This window comes from Sorex araneus, chromosome 1 (assembly GCF_027595985.1).
Source record: "Sorex araneus isolate mSorAra2 chromosome 1, mSorAra2.pri, whole genome shotgun sequence".
Taxonomy (NCBI): Eukaryota; Metazoa; Chordata; class Mammalia; order Eulipotyphla; family Soricidae; genus Sorex; species Sorex araneus.
In genome coordinates this window covers 78874964-78897283 of record NC_073302.1, presented here as the reverse complement: position 1 = coordinate 78897283, position 22320 = coordinate 78874964, and the positions used below count along the sequence as shown (strand labels likewise).

General features: G+C 37.8%; 1 protein-coding gene across 2 annotated transcripts in view; it reads left to right on the top strand.

Moving 5' to 3' along the window:
* NAA35 (N-alpha-acetyltransferase 35, NatC auxiliary subunit) overlaps positions 1-22320 on the top strand; it is a 76981-nt gene that overhangs the window by 20600 nt on the left and 34061 nt on the right. For both annotated transcript variants that reach the window (XM_055123890.1, XM_004600104.2), the window contains exons 7-12: positions 1140-1206; positions 1285-1328; positions 3416-3466; positions 5156-5239; positions 7408-7522; positions 18734-18912. In XM_055123890.1, the coding sequence (XP_054979865.1) occupies positions 1140-1206; positions 1285-1328; positions 3416-3466; positions 5156-5239; positions 7408-7522; positions 18734-18912 (540 nt within the window). The remainder of the gene's footprint in view (positions 1-1139; positions 1207-1284; positions 1329-3415; positions 3467-5155; positions 5240-7407; positions 7523-18733; positions 18913-22320) is intronic.

Genomic DNA, 22320 nt, shown 5'->3' with positions numbered 1-22320 from the left:
TCAGTGCTAGGATCTAACTGGGGGCCAACTGCATGCAAATTACGCTCCTTAATTTCTGAGATCTTTAAGACTCAATCCTCTGAGACATGTGTTACTACACAGAATTCCTTGCAGGCAGGGACATTGTTTTTATGTTTCACATTTTTTTGTTTTTCCTTTTTGTAAGAGTATACAGATTTCATGCTCAATGTGTTTTTCATTGAGTGTTTCAGGTATGCACATTTTGCTGTACTTGTGGTTATAGCTACAAATAACTGCTCTTAGGTTTCTTTAAAAATTTTTGTAAGAATTGTAGTATGGTATGACAGCTCCTTTAATAGAGCTCTGAGTTGTTTTTTTTTTTTTTTTGCCGGGGGGGTGGCGGGGTGGGAGGGAACACCTGATGATGCTCAGGGTTACTCCTGGCTCTGCACTCAGGAATTACTCCTGGCGGTGCTTGGGGAACCATATGGGTTGCCAGGGGTTGAACCCAGGTCAGCTGAATGGAAGGCAGATGCCCTGCCCACTTTACTATTGCTCCATCCCGAGCTTTGACTCTTAATCTAATTGGCCAGGTATTCGTAGACTTCAAAGTGAGTTTATCAAACTACTTGATTTGTTAGCATCCTAGCAGTGGGATTTTTTTTTTTTTGTAAATGGGAATCCATGTATGAATAATTTTTTCTTTATAGTGTGGCTATTGGAGGAATATGTTTTTACCTTCAATTTTAGTAATTCTATTTGAGAAAACTTAAATTTTTATTGTCTCACAGTGTGTAAATGGCATAAAATATGTATGAAGAATATATTGTAGATTTTGTAACCTTATACAATAATGATCAAACAATACTGTGATAGTACTTCTTAAGTGGGAGCTATTACTTTGTGTATTAGCCTTATTTTACAAATGAACACATTAAATGTGGGTGTATTTAAATAGTCTGAATATGAAGAATTGAATTAAGAATAGAGAAAACATTACATATAGTGTTGTAAGAATATGCCCATAATGAGAGCATAGATATTTGATGGCAATATTTAGACAAACAGGGTGTCATTCCATTACTTTTTCCTCTTAGTACCAAGTAGTGATTTGCAAGAGAAATACAATGATAGATTTTGCTGTTATTCAGGAGCCTAATTATGCCTTTTCTTTATAGGAAGATTTTCAGTCAATGACATATGGATTTAAAATGGCTAACAGTGTCACAGATCTTCGAGTTACAGGTAAAAAAAAAATTAATTCAGATAATTTACAGGTTTCAAGTTTGAATTTTTTTTTTTAAAGACTCATTGTCTTTCTAGGCATGCTAAAAGATGTGGAGGATGACATGCAAAGAAGAGTAAAGGTATATTTTTCTTTTTTTGTAAAGGATATTTTCCCCCTCTAAATGATAACTTCCTGTGTATATATGCGATGCCTTATTTTTAACAAATTTTAATGAAGTCTTATTGAAGGGCGTCTATGAGTATAATACTACCTTTAATTATTGGCAACTTAGCTTTTTCAGTGTTTGCGTTTTTTTTGCCAATTTATTAGAATGTTAGTATGCTCTTTTAAGTGTACTATTAGGTCTAGGATTTTAAAACCTCAAAGGATAAAAACTGTATTCCTTAGTAGCTAGTGTAGTGTCTACATTATCATAGAAGAGCTGAGTAGATGAGGGTATTCCAAGTCCTGTTGACAGCCTAGTATGAATGACATCTTCCAACCAGCCAATCCTGTTGATTTGGTTTTCATAGGCCTATTTTTGTTTCCTTACATCTATTTGTTTCCTTACACTTGTATAACAGCATTGTTTGCATGGCAGTTTTATACTATGTTTGATTCAGTGCATTAAACATTTAATGCACAAAAAGCTTTACTTTCACATGAGGAAAATACAGCTCAAAGGAGTTAAGCAACCTGCTGACTCAAGAATGTACCTCTCAATATACCTCTCTTGGGCTGGAGTGATAGAACACGGGTATGGCAGTTTGTCTTGCACGTGGTCGACCCGGGTTTGATCCCCAGCATCCCTTGAGCACGACAGGAGTAATTCCTGAGTGCATGAGCCAGGAGTAACCCCTGTGCATCACCAGGTGTGACCCAAAAAGAAAAAAATGAAGAATATACCTCTCTTAAGCGACAGCTCCAGGGCTAGAATGTAAACTTTCTACCAGAAATTTGACAGTTTTATCAAATTCTATGATGTACTGCCCTGGATTGTTGAAAGTAATTAATGATGTATCATTCATACCTGAAAGGTGCTTTGTACTTTAGTGTAGATACTTCATAATCTGATTTTGTAGAGGTCGGTTGGTCTTTCTTTCTCTCTTTCTCTTTCAGTTTTTGGTGCACATCTGGTGGTGCTCAGGGCTTACTCCAGGCTCTTTGCTCAGGATTGACTTCTGGTGGGGCGTGGGGGAACATAGAGGGTGCCAGAGATCAAACCCGGGTTGGCAAAGCTAGCACCCTACCTACCTGCCATAGAGACTTAAAGGTTACTACTTTTTTAAAAAACTAGGGAATTTTTCTTCTTTTTTTGCATTTCACATCTTTGTACTTAATTTTCCTTTTTTTTTTGGTGGGGGGCTCACACCCGGCAATGCTCAGGGGTTACTCTTGACCCTTTGTTCAGGAATTACTCTTTGCAGTCCTTGGAGGATCATATGGGGTGGCAGGTATGGGTCCCCAGTTGGCTGTGTGCAAGGCAAACAAATACTGTGCCCACTGTACTATCCCTTTGGCCCTAAATTTCAATTTTTTCTTAAGAAGCTTGTTATTTATAGAGTTGTTCATAATTGAGTCTCAGGCATATAGGGTTCCAACACCAATCCCACCATAGTGTTAACTTTCCTCCATTAGTGTTCTCAGTTCTCTCCCACCCAACACCCTGTCTTCTTAACAGGCACGTTTTTAAGTTTTGTTATTGAAGTCTTCTGCTTACAGTGTTGTTGGTTCTGTGGCTTAAATACATATATATTTCTCAGCTCTACATCACCCATGTGCCCAATGCTTCTTCCCCTTTCTGGACCTCCTTTTTGTCTCTTTTCTTCCCACCCTCAATTTCTTTACTTCCCTGTTTTCGTTTCCATAATCAGGAATTAAAGTTCATCTCAGTCATCCTTTTTGATAGCTTACATTTTGTTTTCAGAAAACGTGTTAGTTTTGAACATATCCATAATTAGATCTTTTTTTTTAAGGATATTATTTTCTTTTTTCACTTTTATAGTTTTCAGTAACTTGCTCTTGTGCATTTTATAGATTAGTATTAACAGAAAGAAAATAAATATTAAGTACAATATTTTTTCTTTCAAATTCTTTAGCAATACTATGTCATATAGTCAATAAATCAGTGTTTTATTTTGAATACTTGTAATCTGATGCTTCTGTGGGAATGTGGTGTTTTAATTTACATTTTCTTTTTTTTCTTTTCTTGTTTTTAAATCTTAGAGTACTCGAAGTCGTCAAGGAGAAGAAAGAGATCCAGAAGTTGAACTAGAAGTAATTGAACTTATTTTCTGGTAGATAATATCAGGGAAGTCTACTTCTTAATGTTGTAGTTTTATGAACTGCATTATAAATTTTGGAAGCTCTTTTAAAGGTATTTCTTAAGGATTAGACATAGCGAGAGGTTTATATTTTCCTTGTATTTGGTAGTTTCCAGAGTGCTCTACTATTCCTGTGAAGTAGGAAGGAAGACAAATGATTTTTAAACTTGAAAAAAATTGAAGTCCAACCTTTTATTGAGATCTTAAATTTTCTTTATCTGGAGCACCTTTCTGACTTTTCTCTTTAAACGTGGCTGGAGCCATAGGATAGCAGATAGGGTGTTTGCCTTGCATGCCAGTGACCTGGTTTGAACCCCCGGCATTCCATATGGTTCCCTGAGCATCTCCAGAAGTAATTCCTGAGAGCAAAGCCAGGAGTAACTCCTGAGCACCACCAAGTGTGATCCCAAAAAAACGTGCTAAATCAGTTTTTGAATGATCTTTGATTAGAGAAAAATCTGTTGATGTATAGCTTTACTTCAGTAGGATAGGTTGTAGCTTTTCTGCAATTTATTTTCAATCATTTAAAAGACAAAGTGGGTCTGGAGCCATAGTAAAGCAGCTAGCATGCTTGCCTTGCACGCAGCCAGCTGACCCAGGGTTTGATCCTCCACTCCCCATATGAAATTCTGGCAATCCCCACCAGGAGTGGCCTTTGAACACGGCATGGCAAAAGAAAACTAGTAAACAAAAGCACACCAAGTGAATATTTCTAATGTAATAAGTTGACATTGACATTGTGATTTATAGCTTAAAATACTGTACAGTTTGACAAACAAAATTCTATAGTTTGACTTTTTTTTTTACAAAGCGTTATATTTGAGTTTTGGTCTTGCAATGATCACTCACGCGTATCTTCACCAGTGCTCATTTTCCACCACCAAAATCCCCAGTATTCCCCCTCACCCCATTCCAGCTGTTCCCCTGCCTGTGTTGCCATTTCCACAATACTCTTATTTACTATGATTACATTCAATATTTTGACGATAGCCCCACCACGACGCAAACCTGCCAAAAAGGCAATGCTAGACAGTTTGTTTTGTATTGCTGTTATGCATATCATACAATGTAATGCAGCCGCAAGTGTGGCCATGCGCTCTACAAATTCTATTTTTTTTTCTTTTTTGGGTCACACCCGGCGATGCACAGGTGTCACTCCTGGCTCTGCACTCAGGAATTACCCCTGGCAATGCTCAAGGGACCATATGGGACGCTGGGAATCAAACCCGGGTCAGCTGTGTGCAAGGCAAACACCCTACCCACTGTGCTATCTCTCCAGTCCCCACACTCTAATTAAAATTCTAATATTTTAATAATTAGGGTCTGGAGAGATTGCTGCAGTGTGCTACTTGGTTCCGAGATTTGTGTGTGTCTCTGGATCATGGCCATATAAGAGTTTAATAAGTAGCTGGAGGCAGTTGGTGGATGTCATCTCAGAGTCCCATCAGGGGCTGGGAAAAGGAGAAGGGCTGGCTCCTCCCCTGTTCCTTGAGGCCTGGCATTTGCCACTTCTGCTCCTGCATACTTGAACTTTTTGTTGGGTTCTAGAAGATGTTGGCCACCGGTGTTCCTAAGGGGTAGCACCTGCTCCCGTCCTCTGACAAACACGTTATCTTTAACTCAGTCCTTTCTTATTTTGTAGCACCAACAATGTTTAGCAGTATTCAGCAGAGTGAAATTTACTCGGGTGTTACTGACAGTGCTTATAGCCTTTACTAAGAAAGAGGTAAGAGCATTTTATAATAATCTATTTTAGTGGATTTTTATTTTGTGTATTAAGGTATAGAATGCTTTGTTATAGTAGTTCTAAGATTATTCCATTGAAATATCCCTGATCATAAATAAATGTCAGTTATCATTTGATATATTTATATCAAACTAGCCTTGATTATTGTTTTTGAAAATTCACATTAATTTTACTTTTCTGTTCCATAACTGTCATCCTGTTGCTCATCGATTTGTTCGAGCAGGCACCAGTAATGTCTCTCATTGAGAGACTTATTGTTACTGTTTTTGGCATATCTGATACGCACGGGCAGCTAGCCAGGCTCTACCGCGTGCGCTCGGGCTCGATACTCGAAACGCGTTCGCCGTTCACGCAGCTGACCCGAGTTCGATTCCTCCGCCCCTCTTGGAGAACCCGGCAAGCTACCGAGAGTATCGAGCTCGTGCGGCAGAGCCTGGCAAGCTACCTGTGCGTATTGGATATGCCAAAAACAGTAACAATAAGTCTTTCAAAGAGAGACATTACTGGTGCCCGCTCGAAACAAATCGAGGAGCAATGGGATGACAGTGACAGTGACAGTTCCATAACATATCTACATCAATTGTATAAAAGTACCTTTGTACTACTTTTGGTGATAAGATAATAGAATTTGAAATTGCTTTGTGAATAATCTTGTTTTGAGAATTGAAAAGGAGAAAGTCACTGGAAATGGTAACTGCGTGAGCAAATACATCTACCTTTATTTTATTTTCTTCAAAATATGTATGAGTGTTTAAGAAGAAAATCTAAAAATATTCAGAAGACTTTAGAGAACTTGTACAGACTTGCAGTATAAGTACATCTATATAATAAAATCAAAATGTAACAATATTCAGAGTAATATTGTTACATTAAGAGAACTAGTACAAAATTAAAATATAAGTACATCTATATAAAAGTTCAAGTATAAATGTTAGAATTGTATATGTTTGTGAACATACATAATCATTGCCACCTAGCATTTTGAGAGAAATAATTACATTGTAAACCCTTGGAGTGTGCAGTAATAAAGTAATGCTCCCCAAATTCTTTCTTTTTTTTAAATAAGAATTTTATTTTATTGAATCACCATGTGGAAAATTACAATGCTTTCAGGCTCAAGTCTTAGTCATACAATGCTGAAACAACCATCCCTTCACCAGTGCCCATATCCCACCACCGAAAAAAAAAAAAAACCACAGTATACCTCCCATCCTGCCCACCCCCACACCCCCCCACCCCACCTTGTAACTGATAAATTTCACTTTACTTTCTGTTTACTTTGGTTACATTCAATATTTCAACACAAACCTCACCATTATTGTTAGGAGCATATCTACTAGAGTCAGACCTGTTGTGAAGAGAAATGAGGTCGGTTTTGGATTTCTGTACTTTAACAACTAAGTCCAGGGAGATTTCTTCCAGATATTGGATCATTGCAAGCTTGTAAACCCCATCTGTGGTCGTCATAATATGGCAGTCCCCACGCCCTTCAGCCCCAGAAAGGGACAGGCGAGAGAGAGAAATACCTTTTCCCTCCTGGGTGGGCATGCTCCCCAAATTCTTGATTAACATCTTTTATTTAACTTGGATTTGTATAAATGTAAAATCAAACTGTAGATGTTTACTTTTTCCCCCTTTTGAATTTGCATTAATTCAAGACAGTTGCATGTAACTTTGTGAAGAGATCCAACATTTTCCATGGGTCTATCAAAAATTTCTTTCATGTGTTTCTTTCTTTAACCATGATTAATTTGTCTTTCTAGTTGACTAAATTTCTTTTTTTCTTTCTCTCTTTTTTTGTTTTTAACCCATAGAAATAACAGACAAGCCATATCAGTTTCTGGTTTTTTTTTTTTTGTGTGTGTCTCCTAAAAATATACAGATAGGAGTTTGCAAAACCCTTTTTGTTGTAAACAAACCAGTTTCAGTTTTTATTAGTTTTGGTGTCTCCTAGAAATAAACTGGAGTTTTTAAAAAAAGCAAAACTTTCTATCTTAACAGAATATTGGCTCCTGTTTTAAGTACATAAATGCCAGTGTAATTACAACAAGCAGTCATGTCCATTATTGTTTATAGGATTTTCCTATTTAATGTATATCTTTCAGTGAAAGAATATGTAAGAATGTTTTTGGTGATTTATTTGCTAGACCAGTGCTGTTGCAGAAGCTCAAAAAATGATGGTACAAGCAGCAGATCTTCTTTCTGCCATTCATAGTTCATTACATCATGGCATCCAGGCCCAGAATGATACCACAAAAGGAGGTAATTTAATGTTTTACTTTCTTTTCTTTTCCATTAAGTTTATCTAGTGTTTGATTTACTCTAAACTTATTTAAGTCTTGTCTGTTCAAACATAGGCTTACTGAATAGATTTAAAATATAAAGTATATTTTCCCCATCTTTTAAATTTTTCTTCTAGATTAACAACAATCCTTTTACAAACTGCTGTTTAATCTCTGGGCGACTAAGGGAGCTCCAGCAACTCTCCCTCTTGCTGCCCACTTTCGCTCCCTCTCCCCGGGTCGGCCCAGGCCATGGGGCAGACGAAGGAGGAAACGAGAGCCAACCTGGTTGATGATCAGTTGCCATTTATTCCATTCTCCCCACGTGCCTGTTCCAGTCTCACCGAGCCCCTCATTCTTGTCTCACCGAGCCCCTCATTCCTGTCTCCTCCTGTCTCTACACACTCTCTCTCACAGCTGCGTCTCTAGTCTCTCCATCATGCCTGCTCCTGAATTCTTCTGAATTCATGCCTGCTCCCTACATTCTTCTCCCTCCCAGAGAGACCTTGCTAGTAGTCTCTGCACTCCAGCTTGCTGCCCTGGTTTCTCTTTTGTCTCTCCCCAACTCCCCAGCATTGGGGGTAGACACACACCCCATCCCCTCTGGTAGTAAAATCAACATATCAAAAGCACTTCCTGACTGCCCATCAGGCTGAAGGGAGAAGATACCACCTAGTGGTGTTCTCCTCTCCTTAGTCCAATAACTTAATCAACAACTTTTTTTTTTTTTTTGCTTTTTTTTTTTTGGTCACAGCCAGCAATGCTCAGGGGTTCCTCCTGGCTCATGCATTCAGGAATTACTCCTGGCGGTGCTTGGGGGACTATATGGGATGCCAGGGATCAAACCCAGGTCAGCCTTGTGCAAGGCAAATGCCCTACCCGCTGTGCTGTTTGCTCTAGCCCCTCAACATCTTAACATCTTATTTCTACTTCTTAATACTAGTTATTTTGTATGGACACAGTAAGAGATCCATTGAGCTTATAGGGTGGCTCTCCTGGGGATATCTCACCACAGACTCAGACTACAGAACTAAGGCTTGATTAATCATTCCTAACCTTAGCAGGGTCCAAATCTAGTTATTGCTTTTTGGATCATGACAGAATTTGTCCATGACCATGTTCTTAATTTACAGTTAAGCATTATGGCACTTCAGCCAGGCCCATTTCGATGCCAGGGTAGCATATAGCTCATCACTTGCCGTGGGTCTCTCCAGTCCTTCATAAGGACCCTGCTTTTGTGTGCTAGGAAGTAAGAACTTAAGAGAACAGATGCCAGAGGTAAATATTAAAAGTAAATTAACTCCTGAGTTACAAAAGCATAGCATTAACTGTTATCTTGTGCCCATACAAAAAGTATGTTGCTCTGAATTAACTATGCAAAGGACTTCAGGAGAAGAAAAAAGCATGATTTTCAAGTTAACAGCATAAAGAAGGAAGTTACAAATAAACACAGAGGAAAGGGAGCACTGATGGGAGTAAAAATAAACCTAAGCTCCCTGGGACAAGGCTGAAAGAACAAACAATGTTATCCTACACCTGACCATCTCCTGTATCTTACTGTTTGAATATTTACCTTGTTACCTTGTCTGGCATTCATATCTTGATGTGAGCAATACATCCTTTTAATTTACTTTTAGAAGCTTTAATTCCTGCTCCCCCTTCCCCCCACCCCAGCAGATTATTAACTGAATGGTGCTTGATCCCAAGACAGTAGACTATGTCGAGAAAGAAGCATGGTAGCTGTTTTGGAATATGGGAGCAATTGGCCTCTCTTTGGTCAGCCTTGAGCTGCACACCAGGTGCCCCTGGGGTCTCAGCCATTTGTGGGTGTCTGGAGAAATTTTTCCTAGTTCCTTGATCTCTTTTGAAATTTATATATGAGTCTCTGGAGTAAGAACACTGGGCAACTTACATGGTGGTGGAGTGGAGGTGGTTCCTCTGTCTTTGGATTTTTGTCATACTTAGCACAGTGTGTTTGAAGTCTTCCTATTTGAATCTATTTTTTTGTTGTTGTTGTTTTAATCATTTTTTTTTTAAAGAAATATTTTATTGAACCACCGTGAAAACAAGAAAAAAAATACAAAGCTTTCAGGTTTAAGTCACAGTCAAATACTGATTAAACCACCATCCCTTCACCAGTGCACCCGTTCCACCACCAAGAACCCCAATACACCCCCCTCCCACCCCACCCCCCATCTAAGTAGCTGATGATATTCCCATTATTCTCTCTATATATTGAGTACATTTCATATTTCCATACAGAACTCACTATTGTTGATTGGAAATTTTCCCCAACAATCAGGCCTGCTGAATAAGCATCATCTAATAATTTCTCTTCCTTGGTAAAAGTGAAGACTTTGAGTCTTCCACCAGGAGGTAGGACTATCGCGGCCACGCGGTTTTGGGTTTCTAATATTTTAGCTCAGTTCACAGTCAAAATGGATGGCTGCAAGAATCTGCTCTGGTGCCAAAATGGGTTAGGAGACCTCAGGATCACAGTCAGTAGGCGGGAGGCTCTGCTTCTCGTGCCGCGGCTCTTGGTTCATCTCTGGGCGGAAGCTTAATCATTTTTTTTTTTTTAAATTTTATGAATCACTGGGCTGGAGCGATAGCACAGTGGTTGAGCGTTTGCCTTTCACGCGGCCAACCCGTGTTCGATTCCTCCACCCCTCGGTATCAAGCCCGAGCGGCAGAGCCTGGCAAACTACCCGTGCATATTGGATATGCCAAAAACAGTAACAATAAGTCTCTCAATGAGAGACGTTACTGGTGCCCGCTCAAACAAATCGATGAGCAACGGGATGACAGTGATTGAATCACTGTGAGATAGTTACAAGCTTTCATGTTTGAGTTACAATCACACAATGATCAAACACCTATCCCTCCACCAGCACACATTCCCCACCACCAATATCCCTGGTATACCCCCTCTTTCCCACCCTCCCCCTGCCTCCATGGCTGACAATATTCCCCATACTCTCTCTCTACTTTTGGGCATTATGGCTTGCAACACAGACACTGAGAGGTCATCATGTTTGGTCCATTATCTACTTTCGGCACACATCTCCCATCCCAACTGATTCCTCCAGCCATCATTTTCTTAGTGATCCCTTCTCTATTCCATCTGCCTTATCCCCTCCGCTCATGAAGCAGGCTTCCAGCTATGGGGCAATCCTCCTGGCCCTTGTATCTACTGTCCTTGGGTGTCAGCCTCATGTGATGTTATTCTATACTCCGCAAATGAGTGCAGTCCTTCTATATCTGTTCCTCTCTTTCTGAATCATTCACTTAGCATGATACTCTCCGTGTCTATCCATTTATAAGCAAATTTCATGACTTCATCTCTCCTAACAGCTGCATAGTGTTCCATTGTGTAGATGTACCAAAGTTTCTTTAACCGTCATCTGCTTTAGGGCACTTGGGTTGTTTCCAGATTTTTGGCTATTGTGAACAGTGCTGCAATGAACATATAGGTACAGATGTCATTTCTACTGTACTTTTTTTGCATCGTCGGGATATATTCCAGAAGTGGTATTGCAGGGTCATATGGCAGCTCAATTTCTAGTTTTAGAAGTACTGTCCATATTGTTTTCCAGAAAGGTTGGACCAATCAGCATTCCTACCAGTGGTAAAAGAGCATCCCTTTTTCCCCACATCCATGCCAGCACTGGTTGCTTTTGTTCTTTTGAATGTGTGCCAGTCTCTGTGGTGTGAGATGATAATCTCATTGTTGTTTTGATTTGCATCTCCCTGATGACTAGTGAAGTGGAGCATTTTCTCATGTTCCTTTTGGCCATTTGTATTTCTTTTTTGAGGAAATTTCTGTTCATTTCTTCTCCCCATTTTTTGATGGGGTTGGAGGTTTTTTCCTTATACAATTTTACAAGTATCTTGTATATCCTGAATATTAATCCCTTATCAGATGGGTATTGGGTGAATATTCTTTTCCATTCTGTGGGCTCTTTCTGTATTTTGGTCACTGTTTCTTTTGAAGTGCAGAAGCTTCTTAGTTTGATGTAGTTCCATTTGTTTATGTTTGCTTCCACTTGCATGGTCTGTGCTGTTTCATCCAAAATATGCTTTTAGCTTCAATGTCATGGAGAGTTCTGCATGCATTTTCCCCTATGTACCTTATAGATTCATGTCTGATATTGAGGTCTTTTATCCACTTTGATCTGACTTTTGTGCCTGGCATTAGACAGAGGTCTGAGTTCATTTTTTTGCATGTAGCTATCCAGTTTTCCCAGTACCACTTGTTGAAGAGGCTTTCCTGTTCCACTTCACATTTCTTGTTCCTTTGTCAAAGATTAAGTGGCCATATATTTGGGGGTCTGTGTCAGGACATTCAACTCTGTTCCATTGGTTTGCAGATCTGTTTCTAGCCCAATACCATGCTGTTTTAATTACTACTGTTTTGTAGTAGAGTTTGAAATTGGGGAGGGTGTTGCCACCCATCTTTGTTTTCCCAAGGATTGCTTTAGCTTTTCGTGGGGTTTATTGTTCCAGATGAATTTCAGGAGTGTTTTGTCTATTTCTTTGAAAAATGTCATGAGTATCCTGATAGGGACCGCATTGAATTTGTATAGTGCTTTGGGCAGTATTGCCTTTTTTTCTTTTTGGCTTTTTGGGTCATACCCAGTGATACTCAGGGCTGACTCCTGGCTCTGCACTCAGGAATCACTCCTGGCAGTGCTTGGGGGACCATATGGGATGCTGGGAATCGAACCTGAGTTGGCCGCATGCAGGCAAACTCCCTACCCGCTGTACTATCACTCAGCCCCAGTATTGCCATTTTGATAATGTTAATTCTCTCTATCCATGAGCAGGGATGTGTCTCCATTTCCTAGTGTCTTCTTTTATTTCTTGAAGTATTGTTTTGTAATTTTCCTTGTATAGGTCCTTCACCTCTTTGCTTAAGCTGATTCCAAGGTACTTGATTCTCTGAGGTACAATCGTGAATGGGATTTTTTTTTAATGTCTTTTCTCTTTCATTATTTGTATATAAGAAAGCCATGGACTTTTGGTTGTTGATTTTGTAGCCTGCCACTTTACTATATCTGCCTGTTGTTTCTAGGAGGTTTTCTGTAGAGTCTGTAGTGTTTTCTAAGTATAGTATCATATCGTCTGCAAATAGTGATAACTTGACCTCTTCCTTTCCTGTCTATATGCCCTGGATATCTTTTTCTTGTCTAACTGCTAATTGGCCGCCCTGGGGTCTGGTTAGGATCATGGCTCTGGGAAGGAGCCCTGACACGGGGTGATACCTGGATGGGATCAGCAGTGGGTGCCCGGAATGTTCTTGAATCTATTTTTGCCGGAACCCTTTGGTTCTCATAGATCTTATTATCTTTATTGTTTATTGTTTTTATTGTTATTTATTATTACCTTTATTCCTGAACTCTGGGAAATTTTTATCTATGATTTCCTTACCTGTTGGTTGTTTATTGAATTTGCCTTCTTGTTCTTCAGGGACTCTGATGGTGCTTGCATTGTTCCTCTTGAACTTATCCTATTATTGGTTTTTGGTATGCTGTTCATTTCTCTTCAGGCTTCCCCCCACACCCCCCCCCCCGCCACCTTCCGTTGATTTTCTAGAGATTTCCTCCATGTCATTAAGGAGTGCCTACATCTTATCCTCAGTTGCTGTTACTTTGGCTGCTCAGATCTTTTACTTTTTGATACCACCATCCTTTTCATTTCTGCTTGTTTTCTCTTTTTGATGTCACATTTTCTTTGGTAACTGCTTGTGCCATCGTTTCTTTAAGATCACTAAACTTCCTCACTATGTCATCCTCACTAAATTCATTTGTCTGAGTTGGTTGTTGCTGGCTGAGCCTTCTGTGTTATTGTTTTCACTCATTGAACTTGGTGGACTTGTATGTGTCTTCCTCATTTGGTTTGCAGTGCTCCTGTTGTGAGTCTTTGTAATTAGTCCCCTGGGGATCTGAGAAATTAGACTGGAGATTCCTCTTTTTGTTTCCTCTGTTTTTACCCAGTGATTGAATAAGTATAACTGAGTGTGAAATTTGATGAGCTTTTGTGTGCTTCAGTAGTCATGGACCTGAGACCTTTTGAAATGGCAAAGCTCAGGCATAGTTGCTAGAGATTAACCTCACCCGGTAAGATGGAACAGTGATAGAAGTTCAGGAGCTGTGAATGTTAGCCCATTGAAATTAGATTTTTTTTCTCCCATTGCCACATCCTAACAAATGATCGGTTTATTTTTCTAAGAATAATAGTTGTCAAAGAATATAAGTTGTCCATAGTATATCAGTGGTTTACCAATGTTTTAGACCAGAAAAAAAAGTTGTCCTTGTTTATTTACTGTTTGATGTTTGTCTTATTTTATTTGCTCATAAGTAAACTTTAGGAATATGGTTTGCATGTGGAGTTGACTTGAATGAACTTATTTAAAATTGTGAGTTTAAACTAAGCAAATGAAATTATAATTTTGCAGAGTACTTTGTTTTCTGTTATACCTTTAAGCTGGCTTGCCTTTACTTTGTAATTATTCCTGTAATTGATACTGTAGACATATAAAAAGATTGTAGAATTCAATAGCATCAGCAAGATGAAGAGCAACATTAACTTAACAGTATCCTCTTCCCTTGTTCCTTCAAGAAAGACCCATGTTATACCTCATCTGCCACAAACCCTAGGTATCTCTGGTTCCCAGATTTCTTCTTTACCTATTACATACCATGTCCATCAAGCTAACTTTTTAAGTAATCCTTAAATTCTGATTCATCCTACTTTCTCCCTTTATACACTGTAATACTGATTATGTAACTTTCTAGTGAACAACTGAAATGAACACTGAGTGATTTCCAACATTATAGTCACTTTGTCTTTAGCTAAAGTAGAGGAAAATGAGTAATGAAATCAAAATTACTCTCCATTCCTACTTTACATTCTTTCTAGAACATAGATTTATTAGACATTTACAATTTTAACAGAACTATTTAGATTTTGTGATAAGTTGATAAAATAAAATTTTGAAAACATTTTTTACAGGTATGTAGATTAAAAAATTAGTAATTCTATGCTGACATTGTAAGATTTACATGAAATAGATAAATCCCACTGATGTAAAATTTAAGAGTGAAGAGAGTTACTGCTTACAGGTCTGCATTGATAAAGGATTGTAATAAAAATCTTAATGGGCATAAAGATAACTGATCAGATAGTTAACATTCAATATAAATGAAATATTAATTTGTTTTTACTGATAAGAACCTAAACTGTTATCTGTGTCACAGGCGGGTTATTTATGTATAAAATTTATTACACTATGTACATAAGTACTACATACACAGTTTTACACATACCTTTGGCTTTCTTGTTTTGAAAATGAAGTTAGAGATTATGTGTAAATCTGAGAAAATATGAAGTAGCAATATAAACTTGTTACTTGGCAATCTGGAGGTAATTTAAAAGGAAATGAAAGAGATTTCCTCTGGAGAAAAGAAATAATGCAATTCCAGTGGGTGAGAATGAACAGATTATTTAATAAAAACCTGATTCAGCTGGAGGGGCTGGACAAGATGATGAAAGGTGGGAAGTCTGAGAACATTCCTGGGACCCAAAACAGAAACCTCAAATGAATTAAAAGTATTGCATAAATAAAACACATTTTTAAAAAGATTAATATATAAAAAGGACATAATACATATCCTACACGAACCCTGCTGAGACAGTCACTGGAGTACCTAGCCACCATCTTTGAGAGAGACTCTGCAGTGGAATAAACAGCTGCTAGCATCTTGAAAGCAAAGGAGAAAGCCCTACCCGCTGTGCTATCACTCCAGTCCTATACAATACTACATTCAGAAAATCTTGAGACTACGGAAAATCTCCTAGAAACATATTTGTAGAATAAAAGTGTCAGGCTACAAAATTAATAAACAAAAGCCCATGATTTTCCTATATCCATTAATGAAAAAGAAGTGAGAGATACTGAGAAGAACAATCCCATTCCCAGTTGTGCCTCAGAAAATCAAGAACCATTAAACCAGCTTAACTGAAGAGGTGAAAGATACAAAGAAAACTACTAAACACTACTTCAAGAAATAAAAGAGGATGGAAGAAGATGGAAACACATTCCTAATTGTTGGATTAATAGGAAGTTTAATATCAAAATGGGCAATATTCTCCAAAGCATTGTACAGAAGTAATGCAGTCCCTATAAGAATATCTGACATTTTTCAAAGAAAGAGATCAAATACTATTGAGATTCATATGGAACACCACTTTGCCTCCCTTCCCCCAATCCCTAAAATATCCTTTGGGAAAAGGAAGATGGGAGGCATAACTTTCCCCAACTTTAAACTGTACTAAAAAATAGTCATACTTTAAAAAGCATAATACTGGAATAAAAATCACTGACCCTTAAATTAGTTGAATAGAGTTTAGTATTCTAAGGCAGATCCTCATGCATATGATAAGTTAATCTTTGATAAAGGCTCAAAAAATGCTAAGTGGAAAGGAAAGGCTCTTCAACAAGTGTTAAAGGTAGAGGTGTTGAAACATTATAAGCCTGAAACCCAATCATGAATAATTTTGTAATTACTTGGTGACTGAATCAAAACAAAGAAGAATGATGTTTTGCTTCCCGTTGGAGCACCTTACTTATTTCTTTGAAGAAATCACTGGAAATTTGAAAGCACTTCAAATTTGAAAAGTAATATTTGAAAATTCAAATTTGAAAGTAATACTACTTTTCAAATTAAAATTAATCAAAAGTAATATTACTTTCAAATTTGAAATATTACAGTAATATTAACCTACTATTAATATTACTTTCAAATTTGAAATGTTACAGTAATATTAACCTACTTTCAAATTTGAAAGTAATATTAATAGTAGGTTAATATTACTGTTAATAGTACTGTTTCAGAGAATATCTACTGTATATAATAGGTCTTCAAAATTTTTGACTTAGGGACATGATATTGGGTTGTAATTTAGATAAAGTAAGTTGGCACTGTAATAGGGTTAATTTTATAAGAACTATGAGTATATAGGGTTAATTTTATTTGTGAATTCAGGAAACTTTGGGAAGTTTTGCAGTGTCAGTGAGGAAGAAGAACAGATTCAGTTTAAAATTCTTAAGACTTTAGGATTGAGGGTCTGTGGTGTGGCTCAGTACACATTCCATGTAAGGTACATGCCTTTTACATGTGAGACCTAGTTCAGTCCAAAAGGTACCTAACTACAGAGAGGTTCAGGTGGTAGATGAGGGCTCTTTATCACCAGAGCCTGGCAGTCCTGTGTTTGCACAGGTCTGGGTGCTGATACTGATGAGTAACCTTCATGGTGACACGTACTTTACAGACAGATAGCACTTTTGTCACGGCCCCTAACCTCAGAGTTCAGTCCCTGGCACTGGTGGATAAAATTAATGGAATTATGTCCAGTAAACTGATAAAATTTAGAAGTCGATATGAAGAGACTTTATATCTGGATTAAACAATTATAAGAATCACTGTATCACTGTCATCCCATTGTTCATTGATTTGCTCGTGCGGGAACCAGTAACGTCTCCATTGTAAGACTTGTTACTGTTTTTGGCATATTGAATACACCACGGAGAGCTTTCCAGGCTCTGCTGTGCGGGCGAAATACTCTCGGTAGCTTGCCAGACTCTCCAAGCGGGGCGGAGGAATCGAACCCTGGTCGGCCACGTGCAAGGCGGATGCCCTACCCACTGTGCTATCACTTCAGCCCATTATAAGAATAGTGGTTAATATTACCAAGAAAGTAAGTATAAAAGAGAAGCACTGTTTTAGGGGGCAAGTAGTTTTTTGACTTGGAGATCACACCCAAAAAGTGGTGTTCTAGAGGTGCTAAGGGACCATATGGTGTACATGTGGATCTCCTGGACTTCTGCATAGAGAACATGCATTCCAGCCCTTGATCTCTCTCTTCAGATCTACATGTGCATTTTTGAGATGCTGTGAATATTAAGGTGGCGCTGTCCATTATGTGATTTCAAGCCATACATTTGAAACCCATACTAATATATGGATTAGTATATTAATCTAGAAATTATCAGCTAAGTTAAAATTTATGTAAATAAGTAGCCAGGGTGAGTGATAATATGTTTGTTTCTTGTTTGTTTGGGTTTTTTTTTGTTTTTTGGGTCACACCCGGCGATGCACAGGGGTTACTCCTGGCTCTGCACTCAGGAATCAGCCCTGGTGGTGCTCAGGGGACCATATGGGATGCTGGGAATCGAACCTGGGTTGGCCGCATGCAGGCAAATGCCCTACCCGCTATGCTATCGCTCCAGCCCCGATGTTTGTTCCTTGGGGAACCACAGCTGGCAATCTTCATGATCATGCAGTGCTGGGGTTGGCCATGAGCTTTCCGCATGCGAAGCATATTCTCCAGCCCTTTAAACTTTGGTATAAAGGAAATGAAGGGTAAAAGGATAGAAACCCTGGAAGACATATTTATTTGTATTATCCTTAGGAGCAGTTCTTATACATTGCTCAGTAACATTATCATTTTGGTGAAGTAACTGTATTTGTTTGTATTCTTACTAATGTAGCCTATTTGGCTTCAATTTTCCTTTAACGTTAATGTTTGAAAGTATTTTTAGTTTTTAGCCTGTTTGCTTTCCAACAAGAGAATGTTCAGTCCTGGATTCTGAATAACTTATTTCAAGGATATATCCCTTATTTTAGATTGTCATGTTAAGAAAGACTCAAGATTGGAGCACTGCAGTGTTGTGAAATAGATTCTCCAGGAAAAGGGGAGTGGGGGGAGAGAAGAGAGAGAGAGAGAATTTCTGTAATCATATCTCAGTTCCAAATGCATTCCAGATTTGTGGGGTCTTCTCTCTAATGTTTTGCAGTATATAAAGCTAAATTTGAATAGATCTACTGGTTGATAATTGAAAGGAATACAGACCTATGTTTGTGTTCCCATTAGACTCTCATGGTCTCAGGATTAATAACAGTATAGCCTTTTGAGATTTTATTCTGTTTTTTGGGGCAAATTTTGAGGTAAACACTACCCTCCATAACTAGGAAGTGCTGTTAGGTTACTACTATATCTGCCTGTATAATAATTTACACAGTACTATGATTATAATGAACTTAAGCTTGCATTTGAAACCAATGTTCATATTTACTAGAATTTGAGCTTTAAGATTCAAAGAAGCATTAAATATTTTTTTTCTTTGTAGATCATCCCATTATGATGGGTTTTGAGCCCCTTGTCAACCAGAGACTACTTCCACCTACCTTCCCTCGATATGCAAAAATAATTAAAAGGGAAGAAATGGTCAACTATTTTTCAAGATTAATAGAAAGAATAAAAACTGTCTGTGAGGTGGTCAATTTACCAAATTTACATTGCATCCTGGTAAGTATGATTAGTTTGTTGCTTTTCGGAGACAAGGGGAATTTTTGTGATAACTGAGGGGTTTAGTGATAGAGGATTAAGTAGTATATATAAAAAATGTTTCTGTGGAGTATATTAAATGTATAATTAATCCTCATAATATTTTATATTAGCCATTTTACTGATTTATGTGCACAATATTGTGAATGGGAGTTTGAATCCTTGATTTGTTTTCAGAACTTTTTTTGTAAATATATACTTAAGAATATATACTTCGGGGCCGGAGTGATAGCACAGCGGGTAGGGCGTTTGCCTTGCACTCGGCCGACCCGGGTTCGATCCCCGGCATCCCATATGGTCCCCCAAGCATCGCCAGGAGTAATTCCTGAGTGCAAAGCCAGGAGTAACCCCTGAGCATCACTGGGTGTGACCCAAAAAGCAAAAAAAAAAAAAAAAAAAAAAAAAAAGAATATATACTTCTATATAAAAATTTGATCATGGGTCTGAAGTAATAGTACTGCAGATAGGGCATTTGCCTTTCATGCAGCTCCCTCGCACTACATGATGGTCACCTGAACCCTACCAGAAGTTCCCTTGAGCTCTTGAGCCAGGAGTAAGCTCTGATCACTGCTAGGTATAGCCCCAAAACCACTTGTATTTTTAAAATCATTTATTTCTTTGACCCTTTTTTTTTAGATCACAAACTTGTAAGACTATCTCTTCAGTTCATACTGAATTTAATTTGTCATTTTCAGTATTTTACTGTTATAAGCAGTACTAACATGAAATATCATATAATACTTTAGTATGTGGAGCATAAAACTCTGCTGTTTAGATACAAGTATTTTACATACTTTTCCACATATTTTAGTAATTAGCCTGAATAATAAAGAAGATCTATTACAATTAAATTGAAATTTTTGGTAACATGAAGAGTTGGCAGAGTGAAAATTGTTTTCTTGTATTCCAGGAACTACTCAAAAGTCTTAAAAATGTATGTACATTGTGACTCAGCACCACCTTTTTTAAAGCTTAAATATTGGAAAATTGGAGATACAGCAACAACATACTAGAAAGATGTTTGTTGTATCATCCTTTGAAGTCTGTTTTAAAAATAACTTAATGAACAATGGTGACATCATCCACTCTGGATTTATAAATGTCATAATGTGATAAAATTAGTATTATATAGGAAAATGTTGATAGAAATGTACATGAAACTCAAATCATGTTTTAAAATATATTAACCATTGTTGTGCACAAAAAGGATATGAGACAACCAAAATCAGTTTTTAAAAAGTTTTGAAAGCAGATGCCAAAATGTGAATTACAACTATTTCTAGAATGTGGAGTGTGAAAGTACTTTCTCCTTCCTTTAAGTATTTTCAAGCATTTGGTATTTTGCATAGAGGGGAAATGTTTTAAAGGTAAGGATTGGCTCAGTGATCCCCTGAGCACCACAGGGGTGATCTCTGAGCACAGAGTATGCCCTGAGTACAGTCATTGTGGCAAACCCCCCACCAACCCTTCCCCCTCCAAGCTCCAAATTTCCTTCTACAATTCAGGTAAGAAGTGGCAAGTTGAGAAGTTAATGAAGGGAAACAGATTAGGAGCATGGAAGATAATGCTTATGACAGTTATGGAATAATTAGGAAGATAATTAGATGAGGTAATGAATATTATCCTGTTGTGACTCTGTAGTCCCCATAAAAAAAATAGTACAGATGGAGCTATGAGAATGACTGTACATGTATTTGTCAATTCTGCCAGCATCGAGTGCTTTTGTTATTCTAGGCATTGTGCTCTGGTGCTTATATTGTGATGAGCAAAAGTTTATCGTTCAAATTGTCATGACACTTAGTATGAGATAGAAATATCATACCTTAGTTGAGATAGGAAATCAATCATAGACTTGATTATAGAATTCCAACTACAGAATATGATATGAAAAGAACTACCTTAAGTCATCAAAGAGGAAGGTATTAAATAAGGTAAAGCTAAGATCTGGAGGTATGAGACAATAGGTGGTCAGTTTCAGGTGAAGGAAGTTGGTCTTCCATGTGACGGGAAAGAAAATAAGACATTTGAGTAACTTAGAAAGAAGCATAGAAGTGGGAAAGGGGGATTTGGTGAGGCCAGGAAGTTTGGCATGTAAAGCAACAACATTTAACCCACTTAAAGGTTTAAGGCTTTTGGTTTTTTATCATGGAACAATAGAAATTATACAGCTCTGTGCAAGATCAGCACGGGTTGCTGAGTGACATTTTTGACTATAAGAATTTGTAAAAATCTGTAAATGATCACTGTATGACTGAAATGCAAAAACGAAAGTTCGTAAGTTTGTAACTATACCTCACGGTGATTCACTAATAAAAAAATAAAAAAAATTTGTAAAGATCTCTAAATATAGTTTCATATCATCTGTGAATAGTTAGAGTTTGATTTCTTCCTTTCGACCTGAATGCCCTTAACATCTTTTTCTTGCCTAACAGCTATTGTGAGTACTTTCAGTACTGTATTGAACAGAAGTGGTGAGAGTGGGCATCCTTGTCTTGTCCCTGATCTTAGAGGGAAGGCTCTTATTTTTTCCCCATTGAGGATGATGCTTGCCATAGGCTTGTGGTAGATGGCTTTGATTATATTGAGGAAAGTCCCTCTATACCCATTTTGGCGAGAGTTTTATCATAAACGGGTGCTGGATCTTGTCAAATGCTTTCTCTGCATCTATTGATGCAATTATATAGTTTTTATCTTTTCTTTTGTTGATATGATGGATTATGTTGATTGATTTCCGAATGTTAAACCATCCTTGCATCCCCAGGATAAATCCTACTAGGTCATGGTGTATGATCTTTTTGATGAGTTGTTGAGTTCTATTTGTTATTATTTTGTTGAGGATCTTCGCATCCGTGTTCATGAGGAATATCATCCTGTAGTTTTCTTTTTTTAGTGGTGTCTCTGTTTACTTTTGGTATTAGGGAGATATCAGCCTCATAGAAAGTGTTTGGGAGAGTTTATCTTTCTTCAGTTTCCTGGAAAAGCTTGAGAAGAACTGGCAGTTGGTACTCTTTAATTGTCTGGAAAAATTCGCTTGTGAATCCATCTGGGCCTGGGCTTTTGTTTTTCGGAAGACTTTTGATTACAGTTTCAATTTCCTCTATTAATCAAGGAAACGTCTTGATTTATATAAAAAAATATAGGTCTTTTGAAAGGTCTATTCAAGTATTCCAGATCTTCTTGATTGAGCTTTGGGAGATTATAGGAATCAGGAAATTACCCATTTTTTCTAGGTTCTCTTGTTTCCTGGCAGACTTTCAAAGTAGTCTATAATGATGTTTTCAATTTCTTTGATTTCTGTTCTGATGTCCCCCTTTTCATTTCTTATTCAGTTTATTAGGGGTCTCTCTCTTTCTTTGTAAGTTTTGCTAG